General features: G+C 47.4%; 1 protein-coding gene across 1 annotated transcript in view; it reads left to right on the top strand.

Annotated features, from left to right (window-relative positions):
- Window positions 1-16,047, top strand: part of CUBN (cubilin) — a 259,514-nt gene that overhangs the window by 140,117 nt on the left and 103,350 nt on the right. Inside the window, exon 29 of the mRNA XM_073677458.1 lies at window positions 9,794-9,975. Coding sequence (XP_073533559.1) covers window positions 9,794-9,975 — 182 coding nt within the window. The remainder of the gene's footprint in view (window positions 1-9,793; window positions 9,976-16,047) is intronic.

The raw sequence follows: 16,047 nt of genomic DNA, 5'->3' as shown, positions 1-16,047 counted from the left end.
ACCTACTGACCTGGACGTATGGATACGTCCAAGGTCAGGAAGGGGTTAAACCCTGCCCCACTGTCCAGAAAGACTGAAATAACCACCTTACTTTTGCCAAAATGGATCTTGGGCAGTAAAAAAAATTGCGACCTACCCACAGAGGAAATATGTACACCTCTGCGCAACCCGAGCTGCTTAGTTTTCTGGTGGCTGTTTGGAGTTTGGTATGGAAGGACAAGCACCCATAAAGTGACCCTTCCCACCACAGAAAAATACACTCCTACTTTATGCCGAACTACAGGAGTTTCTCGGTTGACTAGACCTAGGTTCCCTTGACCCCGGGCCCCTTGAACATTGGGGTGTCTCTTTATGTCTCTGGTGAAGACAGCAGTCCACATGGATAGCCAAAGACATGGCCAACTCAGGGAAACCGGGGTCTCATACAGTGCAAAGGCATATTTACCCTCACAGAAAGCCCCTGACAGAATTGAGTACGGAGCGTGGGGTCATTCCACTTAGTATCCATGGACCACCTATGGACTTTGGAGCAATATTCCTCCGCAGGCCAGTCTCCCTGCTGAAGCTGACGTAGTTTATATTCGGCCAGAAAGACACGGTCAGGGTTGTCGTATATATGACGCAGAGCCAGAAAAAAATTCTCAACCATTCGAAGCGACTGGGAGTCCGACGGGAGAGAAAATGCCTAGGCTTGGGGGTTACCTTGGAGGAGAGAAATTACGATCCCCACCCATTGCTCCTCGATACCTGAGGAGTGAGGATGTAATTTTAAATAGAATTTACAGGCCTCCCTGAAAACAACAAACTTATCCCGACCCCCAGAGAACCTATCCAGTAGAGCGATCTTGGGCTCCACCAGGGGTTACCTGAGAGCAGCGGGCCCTAAGCCTGAAGTGTTTGGGCACTGCAAAGAAATTTTGCTTAAGTCTGCCACCTCCAGGCTGAGTTTCTCTAGTTGCCCTGCCAGAGCAGCCACCGAATCCATGATGGATAAAAAAAGGTATTGGCCAGTGACGCGCCCCCCTGGGCCGCGTGGGGAACCCGGAACCGGGCCTTTTTGTGGATGCTGGGGGTTGTAGTCACTGTGGCGGTGACCCGGTCCCGTGGCTCAGGGTGGTCAAACCAGTGGCAGTCTATTTATGTGTTTTTTGTGATTAATAATGTCCGACTACTCCACCCGTGGATTGCGGTCAGAGTGAACCGCCGCTGCAGGGCAGACCGCTGAGGCTGGTGTTGTGGGTGCAGCAGAGGATAGTATAACTCCCCACGGGAAGAGTATAGCCTCAGGGCAGTGAGCGCGGATGTTGGGGGTGATGGTACGCGGGAGCAGTAGTAATGACACAGGGTCCTGTAATGCAGTCCAGGCTATTTACTCACAGTTCTTTATCCACGTTACTCCAGCTGGTCATAACGTCCCACGTCGCACTGTGCTCACCAGGTGAGGGGCTCGGCCTACTCCCAGATAACTTTGGAGCGTTTCACAGGACCCCCTTTGTGTGTCCTTTCTCTGGCCTGTCATACCCCGCCAGTGACCTCGTTTTCTGTCCGGCTGCCTCGGGCCTTCTCTGGTAAACTTTAGCGCCAGTTTCCCTGACCCTATATGGTGCCTTCCTAGCGGGTGTAGCGAGGGGCTGCGCCACGTGAAATGTCACAGCCTTTCTAGCTGAGGGTAGTTCCGCGCCTCCACTAGCTTCGGGGACCGGTCTCCCCCTTTGGCCTGACCCTTCTACGCAGGTAGATTTGGGCGTGCGGTGGCGACTCGCCGATCCACACCCCTGGGGTCCCTTCGTTCCTTGTTCCTGGAGCCTCCTCCGCCCCTCTTCCTTCCTTCTCCTTCCTCCAGGCTCCGGCAGCTCTCTCCGGCCTGCCTGCGGAGCAGAGCCCATGCAGAGCCTCTGCTCCCAGCCTCCTTCTCTCTCTCTCAGTCCTGGCAGGGCCTCACAGGCTAGGCCCGCCTCCGGAGCAGAGCTCCACAGAGGCCCTGCTCTGTCACTTCTTCTCTCTGACTGAACACAGAACTAAGATGGCTCCCACCTTTTATACTCCTGCTTCAGTGCACCCTGGATCTACTCTCTCCACCCACACACTACCGGGTTCCCCCTTTCTAGGTGTTCCCTCCCCCCACTCCAGCCAGGGACAGGGACAGTTGTGCTCACTCTTGGGAGCATTGTCGCCCTGTCCCCCGGAAATGTGGTGTAGTGCATGTGGGTGTTAGGGTCCTGAGCCATACTCCATCCTTACCTGGAAGTGAGATATCACACCTCTGTAGCGACCGAACCCTCGGGGCGCTACACCAGTGTTAATGTCACGCTGTGCCTTGGGACTGTGAGCGCTAACCAGGTCCCTAGAACTATGGGTGCCCTAGTCTATCCCTGTCCCCCGGATTACTCCTGAAGCTGGAGACACACAGTTCAAGTGCCTTGCTAAGCTCCTCAGAGGTGGGAGTCTGAAGCAACCAAACAAACAAGGGAAGACTGACAGGAATAAATGAAAAGAACAATCATACAAAAAAACTCACAAAACAGAGTGAAATACAGGGGAGTTCAAAGAAGAAGAAACCAAATAGGAGAGGATGAGGATGTGTACACAAACAATACTCCAAGCAACAATCTCCTGAACAAATGCCTACTCCAACCATGAACTGCACCTCACAAACTAGGCAGTAAGAATTAACTCTGGCCATCCCTAAGTGCCAAAGGCGAGCATATAGCAGAGGAGAATAGCCAACACACTGAACAGCTGAGATAATCCTGATAGGAAAGTTCCAGGTGCCTCAACTGAACAGATTAACCCTTGCACTGCCAGCTGGGAAAAAAACTGCACTGTTTAATAAGATGGTGAAGTATTCCTAACTAGTGTTGAGCGATACCTTCCGATATCAGGAAATATCGGATCGGATTGGATCGGGCCGATACCCAAAAAGTATCGGATATCGCCGATTCCGATACCGGAAACCAATGCAAGTCAATGGGACACAAATATCGGAATGAAATAAGCCCTTTCTTTCCTTGTAGGTTAATTCTACATGAAGGAAAACAGCTAACAATAATGTAGAATGTATTGGGGGAGGTGGTTGCCCAAATCGATGGGAACAGTGCTCACAGTGAAACATGAAAAGCCGGCAATTCAGCAGCGGCATACACCGGTACCCGACAATTTATAACAGAAAGAATAGAGCTTCACACATAGATTAGATAGATAGAAACATGTCAGTCACATATATATGAAGTACAGTGACAGTGTTGCTTACTGTACTTGTCATTTAGTGTAAAGGATTTATTAAAAAAAATATTAGTGTTTTCATGCACTGTCTCTTTAAAAAAGCCGGCCGGCAATTCAGCATCTGTACCCGACAATTTAGAATAGAAGGAATAGAGAATCACACATAGATTAGATAGATAGAAACATGTCAGTCACATATATATGAAGTACAGTGACAGTGTTGATTACTGTACTTGTCATTTAGTGTTAAAATAAAGGATTTATTAAAAAAAAAATTGGCGTGGGGTTCCCCCTAATTTTAGTCTCTAGCGGAGGTTAAGCAGACGGCTGGGGCAGATGTTTGAAGCCTTGGAAGGGGGTAATACCCACGGAGCTTCCCAGGCTACTAATAGCCCCCAGCTGAATACCTAGCCTTTACTAGCTATTAAAATGGGGGACCCCCCCAAAAAAATGACGTGGGGTCCCCCCTATTTTAATAGCTAGCAAAGGCTAGGCAGACAGCTGGGGGCTGATATTAATAGCCCAGGAAGGGTGCCATGAATATTGGCCCCCTCCCAGGCTAGAAACACCAGCCGTCAGCCGCCCCAGAAATGGCGCATCCATAGGATGCGCCAATTCTGGCACTTAGCCTCGCTCTTCCCACTGCCCTGTAGCGGTGGCAGTGGGGTAATAGGGCTGGTGTTGATGTCAGCTTATAATGCCAGCTGACATCAAGCCCAGGTTAGTAATGGAGAGGCATCTATAAGACATCCCCATTACTAACCCCATAGTCAAAGTTAAAAAAAAAAACACCAACACCCAGAATAAAGTCCTTTAATTGAAATAAACACACAATTCTTTATTGTTCTAAATTAAACCATACTTACCGTCACGCCCTTTCCAGCTGAAGCCAACGATCTCCTGCAATAAAAGAAAAATAATAAAGCAACATCATCCTTACCTTCCCATGGTTCCCACGACGGCTCCAGCTCTGCTACATCGAGATGACAGGCTGGACCGCAGCAGAACGCTGCCATCCAGCCTGTCATCCCGCAGACACTGAGAAGCGCAGGCATGCTTGCGCTCCTCAGTGTCTGGCTGTGACGGCATCCAGATGAGCCGACAATGAACTCAGCTCACCTCATGCACGTCACTGACAGCGTGGGAGAATTCTCCTGCGCATGCGGTGACCGTGAGAGACTCAGCTCATCGGGATGCCGTCACAGCCTGACACTGAGGAGCGCAAGCATGCCTGCGCTTCTCAGTGTCCGCGGGATGACAGGCTGGATGGCAGCGTTCTGCTGGTCCAGCCTTTCATCTCGATGTAGCAGAGCTAAAGCAAAAATAAAGGTAAATTACTAGTATTAAGCAATAGTTTTTCCCATCTTTAAAGATAGATGTTATAGGATATTGCTTGTAAAAGGAAACATTTTTTGCAATTTACTGTTTATTAAAATTTACAACCATCTAAGAGAGAACTCTTTTCTTTTGTTTACAGTTTGTTCCCACGGAGACCGACCACCACAGCTGTCTTGCCCCCCCTTTAAAACAGTGCTTACAAACGCAATAGAAAAGAACTTGTAAGCACTGCACATGTATGGCCACCGCTGCTAGACGCAGTAGTGGTCAATCAATGAACCGTAAACAAAAGAAAAATGTTAATATCTCAATAATACTTAAAAATGTTTAACAGTAAATTGCATAAGTGCTTGTTTTTACAAGCACTATCCAACAATACCCATCTGTAAAGACAGGAATAACCTTTTAATGAATTATTCCCTAGATAATAGTTATCCCCTCTTCCTGGGTTAGGGGATAACATACTGATGGCTGGGAATCCAACTGGCTGGGACACCCAATGATCCTGAAAATGGGGCTCGAAAATCTAGAAATCTGCAGTGATCCATCTTGGGAGCGGAGATGTGCATGCTCAACCTCCACTTCATTCCAAACCAAGCACAGAGCGTAGCAGTTAATGGAACAGTCCTAAATGCACTGCCTCTGACAGGGAAGTGCCTCTCTGTCTGGTGCAAGACATAGTCTTGGATCGATGCAACAGAGTTTGGCCCATCTGTCCAGTGACTGCTAGGCCCGTTGCCAGAGCTGTCCACCATTTCAGATCCACTGAAAACTTCCAGTGGAAAACTTCCCTCTCCCACCAAGAAATATTCATAGCCGTGACTGATTCTGGCATCCAGCTACATGTGCCCTGCTTGGTCTTCTGACTGATTCTTGTCCCCTGCACATCCTCTGAGATGCACACTCCTGCTGACATACAGGTGTACACCTACTACCACTCATAAGCTGGCCACTGAACTCAGATGAACACGATGAGTGGACGTTAATGCATAATCACCACCATGCCCATTCAATGAATTTGGGTACTAGAAGTGCTCCCGGGACCTTATGCCATGTGTTACATTAATATTTTTACTGATGTACCACTGAGGGAACACTTGGCTAATTAAAATGAATTTAAATCTTTTGGTCCAGATGAATTACATCCCAGGGTACTGAAAGAGATAGAAGATGAAATTGCAGAACCACTAGCCAGAATCTTTGAAAAATCCTGTAAAAAACTCCTGGAGAAATTCCAGAAGATTGGAGAAGGGCAAATGTTGTCCCTATCTTCAAAAAAGGAAAGAAGATGGAGCCAGGAAATTACAGGCCCGTGAGCCTCACTTCTATACCAGGAAAGATCTTTAAATAAATTATTAAACAGCATGTATGTAAGTACTTGGATAAGAATACAGTAATTAACCAGAGCCAGCATGGGTTTGTAGCAAATATGTCATGCCAGCAGACTAATCTAATTTCCTTCTATAATGGAATCACTGACTGGGTGGATCAGGGAAATGCAGTAGATATAGTATATCTCGACTTCAGCAAAGCATTTGATATAGTATCTCATACTATCCTTCTTGAAAAAAAAAAAGACCAAGTATGGGATTGACAAGGCAACTGTTAGGTGGATTCATAATTGGCTCAGTGATCGTACTCAAAGAGTGATAATAAGTGGTTGCACATCCAATTGGAAAAGTGTTTCAAGTGGGGTACCTCAAGGCTCTGTCCTGGCCCCAGTGTTGTTGAACATTTTTATAAATGATCTAAATAAGGGAACTGAAGGTAAACTAATCATATTTGCAGATGATGCAAAGCTAGGAGGGATAGCTAACACTAGAGAAGACAGAGAAAGGATTCAGAAGGATCTAGATGAGCTTGAACAATGGGCAGCGACTAGTGTTGAGCGAGTATGTTCTGTTAACCCTTTCGGCGAGTATGCTCGGGCCGAGCTCCGAGTATTTACAGCTGCTCGGTGATGTGTTGGAATTGCTCCCGTGTGCATGATTTGCAACTGTTTGACAGCTTTATTACATGTGAGGAATGTCTATTTCTTACACATTCCTCACATGTAATAAAGCTGTCAAACAGTTGCAAATCATGCACACGGGAGCGATTCAAACATATCACCGAGCAGCTGTAAATACTCGGAGCTCGGCCTGAGCATACTCGGACAGAACATACTCGCTCAACACTAGCAGCGACTAATAGAATGGTATTTAACATGGGGAAATTAAAGATTCTACACCTGGGCAAGAAAAATGAAAATTATATCTACAGAATGGGAGGAATAGAACTAAGCAACAACACGTGTGAAAAAGATTTGGGTATACTAATAGATCACAGACTGCACATGAGTCAAAAGGCAAATACAGTTCTGGGATGTATTAAGAGAAGCATAGAGTCTAGATCACGTGAAGTCATTATCCCCCTCTACTACTCCTTGGTCAGACCTTATCTGGAATACTGTGTCCAGTTCTGGACACCACATTTTAATTAAAGACATCTAAAAACTGGAGCAAGATCAGAGAATAGCTATCAGGATTGGGAGCGGACTGCAAACTATGTCCTACGAGGATCGGGGAATGTTTAGCTTGCAAAAAAGAAGGCTAAGAGGAGACTTAATAGCTGTCTACAAATATCTGAAGGGCTGTCACACTGTAGAGGGATCATCCTTATTCTCATTTGCACAGAGAAAAATGAGAAGCAATGGGATGAAACTGACAGGGAGAAGATACAGATTAGATATTAGAAAAAACTTTTTGACAGTGAGGGTGATCAATGAGTGGAACAGGCGGCCACGAGAGGTGGCGAGTTCTCCTTTAACGGAAGTCTTCAAACAAAGGCTGGACAGACATCTTTCTGAGATGGTTTAGTGAATCCTGCATTGAGCAGGGGGTTGGACACGAGGACTCTGGAGGTCCCTTCCATCTCTAACATTCTACTGTTCTATGTTCTAGCATAAAATGTGTAACACATAGTAAATAGTGATGATCGAAAGTGCTTGCTACTCGAATTTGCATCGGGTGCTCGGGTACGCACTGAGTATCGCGGGTACTCGAGTGACATGCTTGAGTTTCCCCCCCACATGTTTTGCATGTTAGACGCCAAAAAACTTTCACTCATCACGAATAGTAAACCATACAGTATAATAAAAAAATCTGGCAAAACAGTATCCCAACTTTAAGGGATGCAAAAGTAACACTTAGGCCACAGCCCCACTATCAGTATTTGGTCAGTATTCGGTCAGTATTTTTTCTCAGGAGTGGGAGCCAAAACCAGGAGTGGGTGATAAATACAGAATTGGTGACTTGTTTCTATTATACCTTTTCTCTGATTGTTCCTCACCTGGTTTTGGCTCCCGCTCCTGAGAAAAAATACTGACCGAATACTGAACAAATACTGATAGTGGGGCCGTGGCCTTACTCCCAGGACCTGATGCCTAAAAGAACCCAGAGGCCCTTAAGCCAAATTAGAAGACAACGGGAATTTAAATGAAACATAGTTCAGTAGGTTGGGAGCCTGGTTACAGATTTTACATTACCTTTAGCTTAAACAGACAATTATAACTAAAACCTAAAATACAAGTACAAATAAGATGCAGATTTCATCTACAATTCTAAACTGTATTGTTTACTGCACATTAGACTTGATATTTTGTATCCAGTGTGTATATACAGTATATATAGTACAGTGATGTAACCTGCACTATATCAGTATAGCTGCAGCACGTGACACACAACGTTCTGCTATCACACATATGATGCAGCAGTAATGACACTTGATAAACCACTAGATAAGCATGTGACGGTCTTGGGACTTTCTGACTTTGGATGATATGTGTGAAACTGCTGATATCACTTTTTTTTCTAGATTTTCTCATATTATGATTTTTTTTTTTTATTCTTCCACATTTATCCATAAAATTCAAAGTCAAACAGAGAACACATCACTGAAAAAGCAGGCTGTACTTAGGCGATGTGAGCACGACGTCTTTTACAGGTGGATTCTGCCAGGAATCCGCCTGAAAAAGCGCTGTAAAGTGATATGCTCATTCTTTGGAAGCTGTTCACTCTCTATACTTCAGAGTATAGAGTAGAAGACACCGGTGGTGGAGACTCCTCAACAACAATTGCTGGCGCTGCAGCTTCAGGAAAATGACCGCCAGAGTTTTCCTGTAGCGACTTTTCCTGGGAAAACTCGACAACTGCGCCAACAGTGTCTTTTAGCCTTACATGTGTCTCATACATCCATGTTTTGCAGTCCACATGGACCGGCTGGGGGTCTCCTGACTTGGAAGTCAACAGCCTCATATGTTTGCTTAGGAGACTTTCAATTTTGGGTCAGGAGACCCACAGCCAGTCCATGCATCGCGGTGCATACTCAGATCATGAGAGACGTGGAGAAGCGCTTTAAAGGGAGTGTGTTAGCCCAAACTTACAGTATAAACTAAGCACATAGCCATGCAGTGGAAGTAGCCCCCCAAAAAACTGCACCTCTAGTTTTCTAATCGCTGCCTTCATTCTGCAGAAAATGTCTTAATCAAATATGCTAACTAGGGTGCTCGGTGCTCCATTGAATGTGGCCAAGAGACTTAGTGCTTCGTTTCGCCCACTGGGTTTGCATGTCTCTGCCTCCCTCTCTGGTGATTGACAGCGCTGGGTTGCCTGAGCTTTCTCTACAGACAGTGCTCACTCCAGGCAGGCCGCTGCTGTCAATCACCAGTGAGAGAGATGGGAACATGCAAAACCAGTGGGTGAACTGGCGCACTGAGCCCCTTGGCCACGAGTCTGATGAGGTTGTTTACGATTTCTATCATTTTGACAGCAAAAATATCACTGAACTCTGCATTGTTTTTGCTGTCAAAAGTGACAATAACTTAAAAAACAATAAGCAAAAACCAGGACAATAAAAAGTTTGTAAAAAATGAGTAAAATCATTTAAAGAGCTGCTGTCGAAAAAATAAAGTATAAAAACTTCTAACAGATGTATTGAATACATGAGGGCCATATGTTTCGCCACTGAACCAATGCCTTTGTACTAAAACTCATAGCTTTATATATTCATGGATAAACTTTTTCTTTGGATATATTTTCATCCCTTACCATTTGTTATTTTGGAGCAGCAGCGCTTTTAAAGATTTCATCCATTTTTTCCACTTTTTTTAACTCTGGCTTATCCTTTGAAAGAGGTATATGCCTTCACGGTGAGAAATGATATATATGATCACCTGACTGTATGATTCTCACAGGATGTGGCGCAGATCTGTCCGGTCCCAATGGAACCTTTACCAGTCCCGATTATCCTCAGAAGTATCCAAATAACCGTGAATGTATCTGGCACATAACCACGTCCCCCGGAAGCAGCATTCAGATCAGCATTGTGGATTTCGATATAGAATACCATACCACGTGTAACTATGATGTGCTGGAGGTAAGGTCTCACTGTATGTGATAGTCCTGTATAAATAGAATATATTCTCGTGTGATTGATCAGTAATATTTCCTCTGGTAATACCTAAGTGTAGCCCAAAAAAGCGTCACTAGATGAGTTATTACAATATATCATTTATGGGAAACCACTCATGAAGTTGGCCAGAATGGAGAGTGACTACAAAGATGGTCTCTTGTTCCAGAGGACCTGTCCTGTATTACACAGATAAAACAGGAGGGAAGAAATCCATCTCACCCTCGTCAGATGTCCTTGTAGTTCGGAGCACATCTTAGCCTGAACGCAGTAACATCGGTGCCAGACTGAAGAACATTGGGCCCACCAGAGAATTTGATTCTGAGGGCCCACCACCTTTCTCTCTCACTCAAGAACCCCATAGCAGCTGCAAGGTTTGCACTATGAACTCTCCTGAAGGTGAAGCCAGGGCCCACCAGAGGATTCTCCGGTTGTCTGGTGACCCAGTCCAACCCTGAGTAACATCAATGCAGAAAATGGATACTCCGGCTTCACATCTACTGGTTTCAAGTCATGACGAAGGGTGCAATGCACTTGATACTGGTAGATATTCTTGGTCTACTATGCACAATGTTGTAGCCATGCTATTTATCTGACCTTTTAACCTCTGTCTTGGACTTTTGCATTTATCTACAAATGAAGTTCGTGAAGCCGAAATTTCCATTTTCTGCCTTAAGATTGCACAGATAAACAATTGATGTGAATGAGCAATGTTTCCTTTCTCCTCTGGTGGCGCTGCAGGTAATTTGTAAACCCCCTGCCAGGTTTACCCTGTTCGCTGGGGTCGGACACTTTGTGATCAGCTCATTAATCGACAAACCCTTCCAACAAACAAGGGACCCGTGCAAAATAGATAATCCCTTTAATTCTGCAGCAGTATACAGATGTGTCCTTCATTATCTTTCCTCTTGGCGTGACACTCCAAGATGCTGCAAGAAACAAACATATGGTACTCTGTTGGGAGATGTTTAAGTTATATGTGGCTTTAGGGTTTTGCTTGCATGACCCCATAATGTTTATTGAGAGATATGCATGGAAAGGTAAGGGTGGAAAAATCTGTATAAAGCTCCCCATACACACTAATGATCCTACAGCTGACAGCTATCCCTCCCAACTGTCACGGATGTGTCAGGCGTAACAGACAGTCGCTCTGAATATGGCTGCAGAAGGTCACCGCGTTTGGCATTGCAGACATCAAGCTAAGTTTTTCCCCTTTGTTTGTCTCCCCTGTTGTCTTTAGCTTATAGTGGGGACTGACCAGTGCTTTCCCCCCTCCCTATCTAGGGCCAAGCACTAGGGATATACAGGGATTAGGTTTCCTGTTTGGCAATATGTGCAGAACCAATATAGGGATGGTAGGGTAGGCATGGTGATATTAGAGCTACCTAAGGGTCTCAATTCCTCCTTTTCCTAGCATTTGGGCTACCTACCCCTCATCCCTTTGTGTTGCACTTAGTCTTTCCCACACCGTGCATGACACGACTCCTCCATATACAGGATTGCATGGCCGAGCGCTTCTGCGTTCTCTATGAGAGCGCCACTATCAGACTCCTCTGGTGGCCGCTTAAACAAAAGGATCGGCCATTGAAAATCCAGCTGGATGGATCCTTCTCTCCCCAATTAGACTGCTAGCCAAGTAACCTGATATTGGCAGTTTCAGCCGCCTGTAATCTAATGTGTATGGTGGGCATGCCAAGCGGAAAGATAAGGAAAGACACATCTGTATACTGCTGCAGAATTAAAGGGGTTATTTGTTTTGCATGGGTTCCTTACTTGTTGGAAGGGTTTGTCAATTAATAAGCCGATCACAAAACATCCGACCCCAGCGATCAGCTGTAATCACAAGGCAAACCTGGCAGGGGGTTTACAGATTACCTGCAGCGCCACCAGAGGGGAAAGAAAGTATTGCTCATTCACATCAGTGGTTTATCTGTTTATGAATTTTCTTCTTGTTGCATTCATCTTTCAAGATCTGGATGATGGACCCTGCAGGAGCCGTAATTTAGACTATAATAGTACTGCCGTCAGCTACTCTATTCTGACATATCAGTGTGGAGAAGGTCGCCCTGATTTGTAAAGGGTCAAATCCTTCCCCTGTTGCTATTATCCAGCAGCGGAGGCTGCACTGAGCTCATATAATACTGCGCTGTGCTCCATAAATCGCGCTTCCATTGCTCAGAACTTTGGAATGCCGACCGAAATCCATCAGTAAATGGAGCTAACAAGGCAGAAGAAAATGCTAAAAACAGCTTAAACCATCAGACTACACAGCGAGCTCCAGCAGAAAACACAAGCTCTGCATGCAGCGCCGCACCGCCCCCTCCGTGTGCACTGACATCTAGGCTTTTTTTAGGGTGCTTTGTTTCATTATTTTTCATGCAAAAGTTAAGATTTTTTGTTATAAAAGTATGTATATTATAGAACTAACAGTGCCCTAATATTAAAGGGAACCTGACAGCTTATACATGCTCCCCGATCCATTGGCATCATGTACAGACGCGGTATGATTTCAGCAATGTACGTTGCAGCCTTTCAAAGAAAAACATACTTTGGGTATGTTCACACTAGACGTTTTTTTAGCATTTTTTTATGCTTTTTTTTTATGGAAATCAGCTGCGTTTTACAGTACCGGCAAAGTCTATGAGATTTCAGAAATCTCATGCACACACCTTATTTTTGTTTTTTTTCCCCTCAGTACTGTGCTTTGCATGTTTTTTTGCACAATAGAGCATGTCACTTCTTTCAGCCTTTTTCACCCATGGGTGGTGCAAAAAAACGCTGAAAAAATTCTGGCTATAGACAGATATAACAGATATAACAGATGCAAATAGTAGTACAATACCATAAAAGTGTTTTTTTTTTTTCTCTCTAATTTTGGCAAATGGAATCCTAAGAGATTAAGATATTAAAAAGTAGAGTAGGCAGAGCATCCTGTCACATGGAAATGTCTGACTCACCGTCCTCCACTGCATGTTCATGAGTGTCCAAAATATATTTTAGATTTCTGTGCTCCTCTAGTGGCTGTCATATGTAAAAGAAAAAAAAAAGGAAAACTTATTTCATTACACTGTTCACTTTGTCAAGTTTTTGGAATAAACCTGGAGAGGGAGATATGCCCTAAATGTCCCAGTTTGTAATAACCCCTTTTAGGAGTATTCCTATCTATCATCGCTAGGATATGCCATCAGTTTATGATTGAGGAGGGAGTGACGCACCCCCTGGGCCATGTTGTTAGGGATACCCGGAGCCGGATCAGATGGGGGTTGTAGTCTCCGAGTGGCTGTGACCCGGTCCGTGCCCAGGGTGTCAAACTCAGTGTGCGGCAGTCCTTGTAGATGTTTTTAGTGTCGACTACGCCACCCGTTGATTTGCGGTCAAAAGGCCGCCGCTGCAGGATGGTCCGCTGAGGCTGGTGGTGTGTGTGCAGCTGTGGTAGTATAACCCCCAACGGGAGGGGTATAGCCTCAGGGGGTCAGACGTGGAGGATGGTGGTTGTGAAGGTGCAGCAAGGAGACTCAGAGGCATGAAATGCAGTTCAGGGTTTTTACTCACTGGTGTTGCTCGGGTCACTCTGTACAGCAGTGACCACCCAAGCCGTGCTGCGTCCACCAGGTCCTGGACTCGGCCAACTCCCGGGCAATTCCTGAGTATGGTCCTGAGCTCCTTTCTGACTCTCCCTTCTTCTGGCCGTTCCCACCAGGGATCCACCTGTGTCCGGCTCCCTCGGGTCTCTTGGTGGTTGAACCTTCTCTGGCTTCCCTGACCCTATGCTCGGTGTGCCATTCTGGTGGATTTGGTGAGGGTCGTGGCAGATCCTGCCCACGACCTCCGGTTCCTGGCTAAGGTGTGCTTTGGCCTCTGCCAGCTTGGGATCCGGTACCCTTTTGCCGACCCTTCACCCTTATCAGCTCTCATACGGGCTCTTGGGGTCCCCTCTCGTCCTGCGCCTCTGGGTCCCTCTTCCTTCTCCTCTCCTGGAGTACTGCTGACTCACTGACTGACTGACTCTGTCCTAGGATGGTGCCCACCTTATATACTCCCTCTATGTGTGAGCTCAGGTGACCAGCACCCAATGAGCTCCTACATTTACCCAGACTACTCCCCCTATCTGCCCCTACACTACTGGGATGTTCCACCCCCCTCCCACTCCAGCCAGGGACAGACGCTGTCGTACCTGCACATATACTGGTGGGAGTACCGTTGATCTGTCCCCCGGAAATGGGATGTATGTAGTGCATGCAGCCTACTGAGCTCAGTTCCATACTCCATCCTTACCCGGGAGTGGAATACCACACCTCTGGGATGAGGTGCAATACCCCTGTAGCAGCCGAATCCTCAGGGTGCTACATTCCCCCCTGGTAAACCACAGCACGTCCTCGGGCTGTAAAAGAATAAACATCCAAAAACATACAATTTTTTTTTTTTTCATAACATAAACATATAGAACATATAAACATTATATCATCAGCATAAAACTTTTTCTTGTTCCTCCGGCCACGGTGCAACTTGTGACCGGGTAAAGTGCCACAGTCTCTGGTAGAAAAAACAACAGTTTCCTATAAAACCGGTAGGGGGCGCCTTAAAAAGCGCAACTATATACAAGGGGAGGTATGGCCGCTCTCAGTCCTCGACCAGTGGGGAACAGGAATGGCTGTTCACAGTCCTCAGCCTGTTAGGGGATAGGGACACACGGGTATTCACTTGCTGGTCCCGACGGGGACTACACTTTGGTAGCAGCAGTTTTTGTACCCACACGGGTAACTATTTACATATTCTATTTACAGTTCATCAGTGGCGGTGTGCTCTTGGCGGAGGGTAATCTTTAGACCTGTCCGGGTCCTCTTGATCCTCCTCACCCCGTAGCTCCTCCTCAGTCAGTCTATGCACATGCAGGGCATACGGGCCCTTGGCGCACTGATGCCGGGTGAAGGTGATCTCATCACCCAGGTATAGGTCACGGCCTCTGTGTCCCTCCGGCAGATGACTTTCAACGTCTCTGCGGGTGACAAAGACGTCGCCGGGGGTCTTGTGGTCCCGGATGAAACCCCACCCGTGCTCCAACTGGAATTTTATTACAGTCCCGCTGGCACGGGGACCGTGGGCAGCACGGGGGTTTCTGCGGGCTCGGCTCTTCTGCTCGGCGCTCTTCACTTGGAGCCGCTCCTCGCGGACCCGCCTCTCTCGTCGCTCCTTAGCAAAAACCTCCAACTGTTGCCGGCAGCACTCCGCACGCTGGGCTGCGGCTGCCCGGGTCTCCTCGGTGAATCCCATTAGGTCCTCACCGGTAAAGTCCCACTCGAACTGGGCTTCCTCCAACGAGAGTGGGGTGATCTTGACGGGCGCCGGAGCCGGGATCAGGGGCTCATCCAGGGGTCTTTCTTTCCGGAGTCGGGGATGGTGGTACTCCGGTGGCCACACAGGGGGCTGCCCATCCGGGCAAGTCTGCTGGGCAAACAGGTCTTCACCCAGGTGTGGCACTGTGGACGTTGAGGGCGCGGTGGTGGTAGCGGCGCCCGGGTTCACCAGGCCTTGCGACCAGGCCTGGGGCACCCTGAAGGTGAAGGGCACCGTGAAGACGGCGGCGCCCGGGGTTACTTGGCCCAGCGACCAGGCCGGTGGCTCGGCTGTGGTATAGGGCGCTGTTGGTACTGCTGCGCCCGGGGGTACTCGGCCCTGTGACCAGGCCGGTGGCGCTTCCTGCTTGGCCGCACTCAGCATTGAGGCCCGTGACGTCACAGGGGGCGTGGCCGCGGCTCCGGCCGCTTGAGGCCTAGCTTGGAGCGATGACGCAGCGGCTACGGGAACGGTGAGTGGGGCTTCGGGCTCTGCGACGGGGAGCTGGGGCAGGTTTACGGCTTCTGGGCACGGGATGTTGTCGTCCCCATTACCTGCCTTCATCTCTTCGGCTCCCTCCGCGGCGTCGTCTCCGGCCGTCGTCCATCCTTCGCCGTCCTCAGAGGTGGACTTGCTCCTCGCTGCGGGTGGCATGCTTCGCTGGCGGGCTCCGGCCTGCCGGGCCATCTCTCGGGTCCACTCCGC

The sequence above is a fragment of the Phyllobates terribilis genome, unplaced genomic scaffold, assembly GCF_046119375.1.
Source record: "Phyllobates terribilis strain yellow unplaced genomic scaffold, ASM4611937v1 Scaffold_4__5_contigs__length_816908805, whole genome shotgun sequence".
In the NCBI taxonomy this organism is placed as follows: Eukaryota; Metazoa; Chordata; class Amphibia; order Anura; family Dendrobatidae; genus Phyllobates; species Phyllobates terribilis.
The sequence above is the reverse complement of the archived record's forward strand: the minus strand, read 5'-3'. Positions and strand labels throughout refer to the sequence as shown.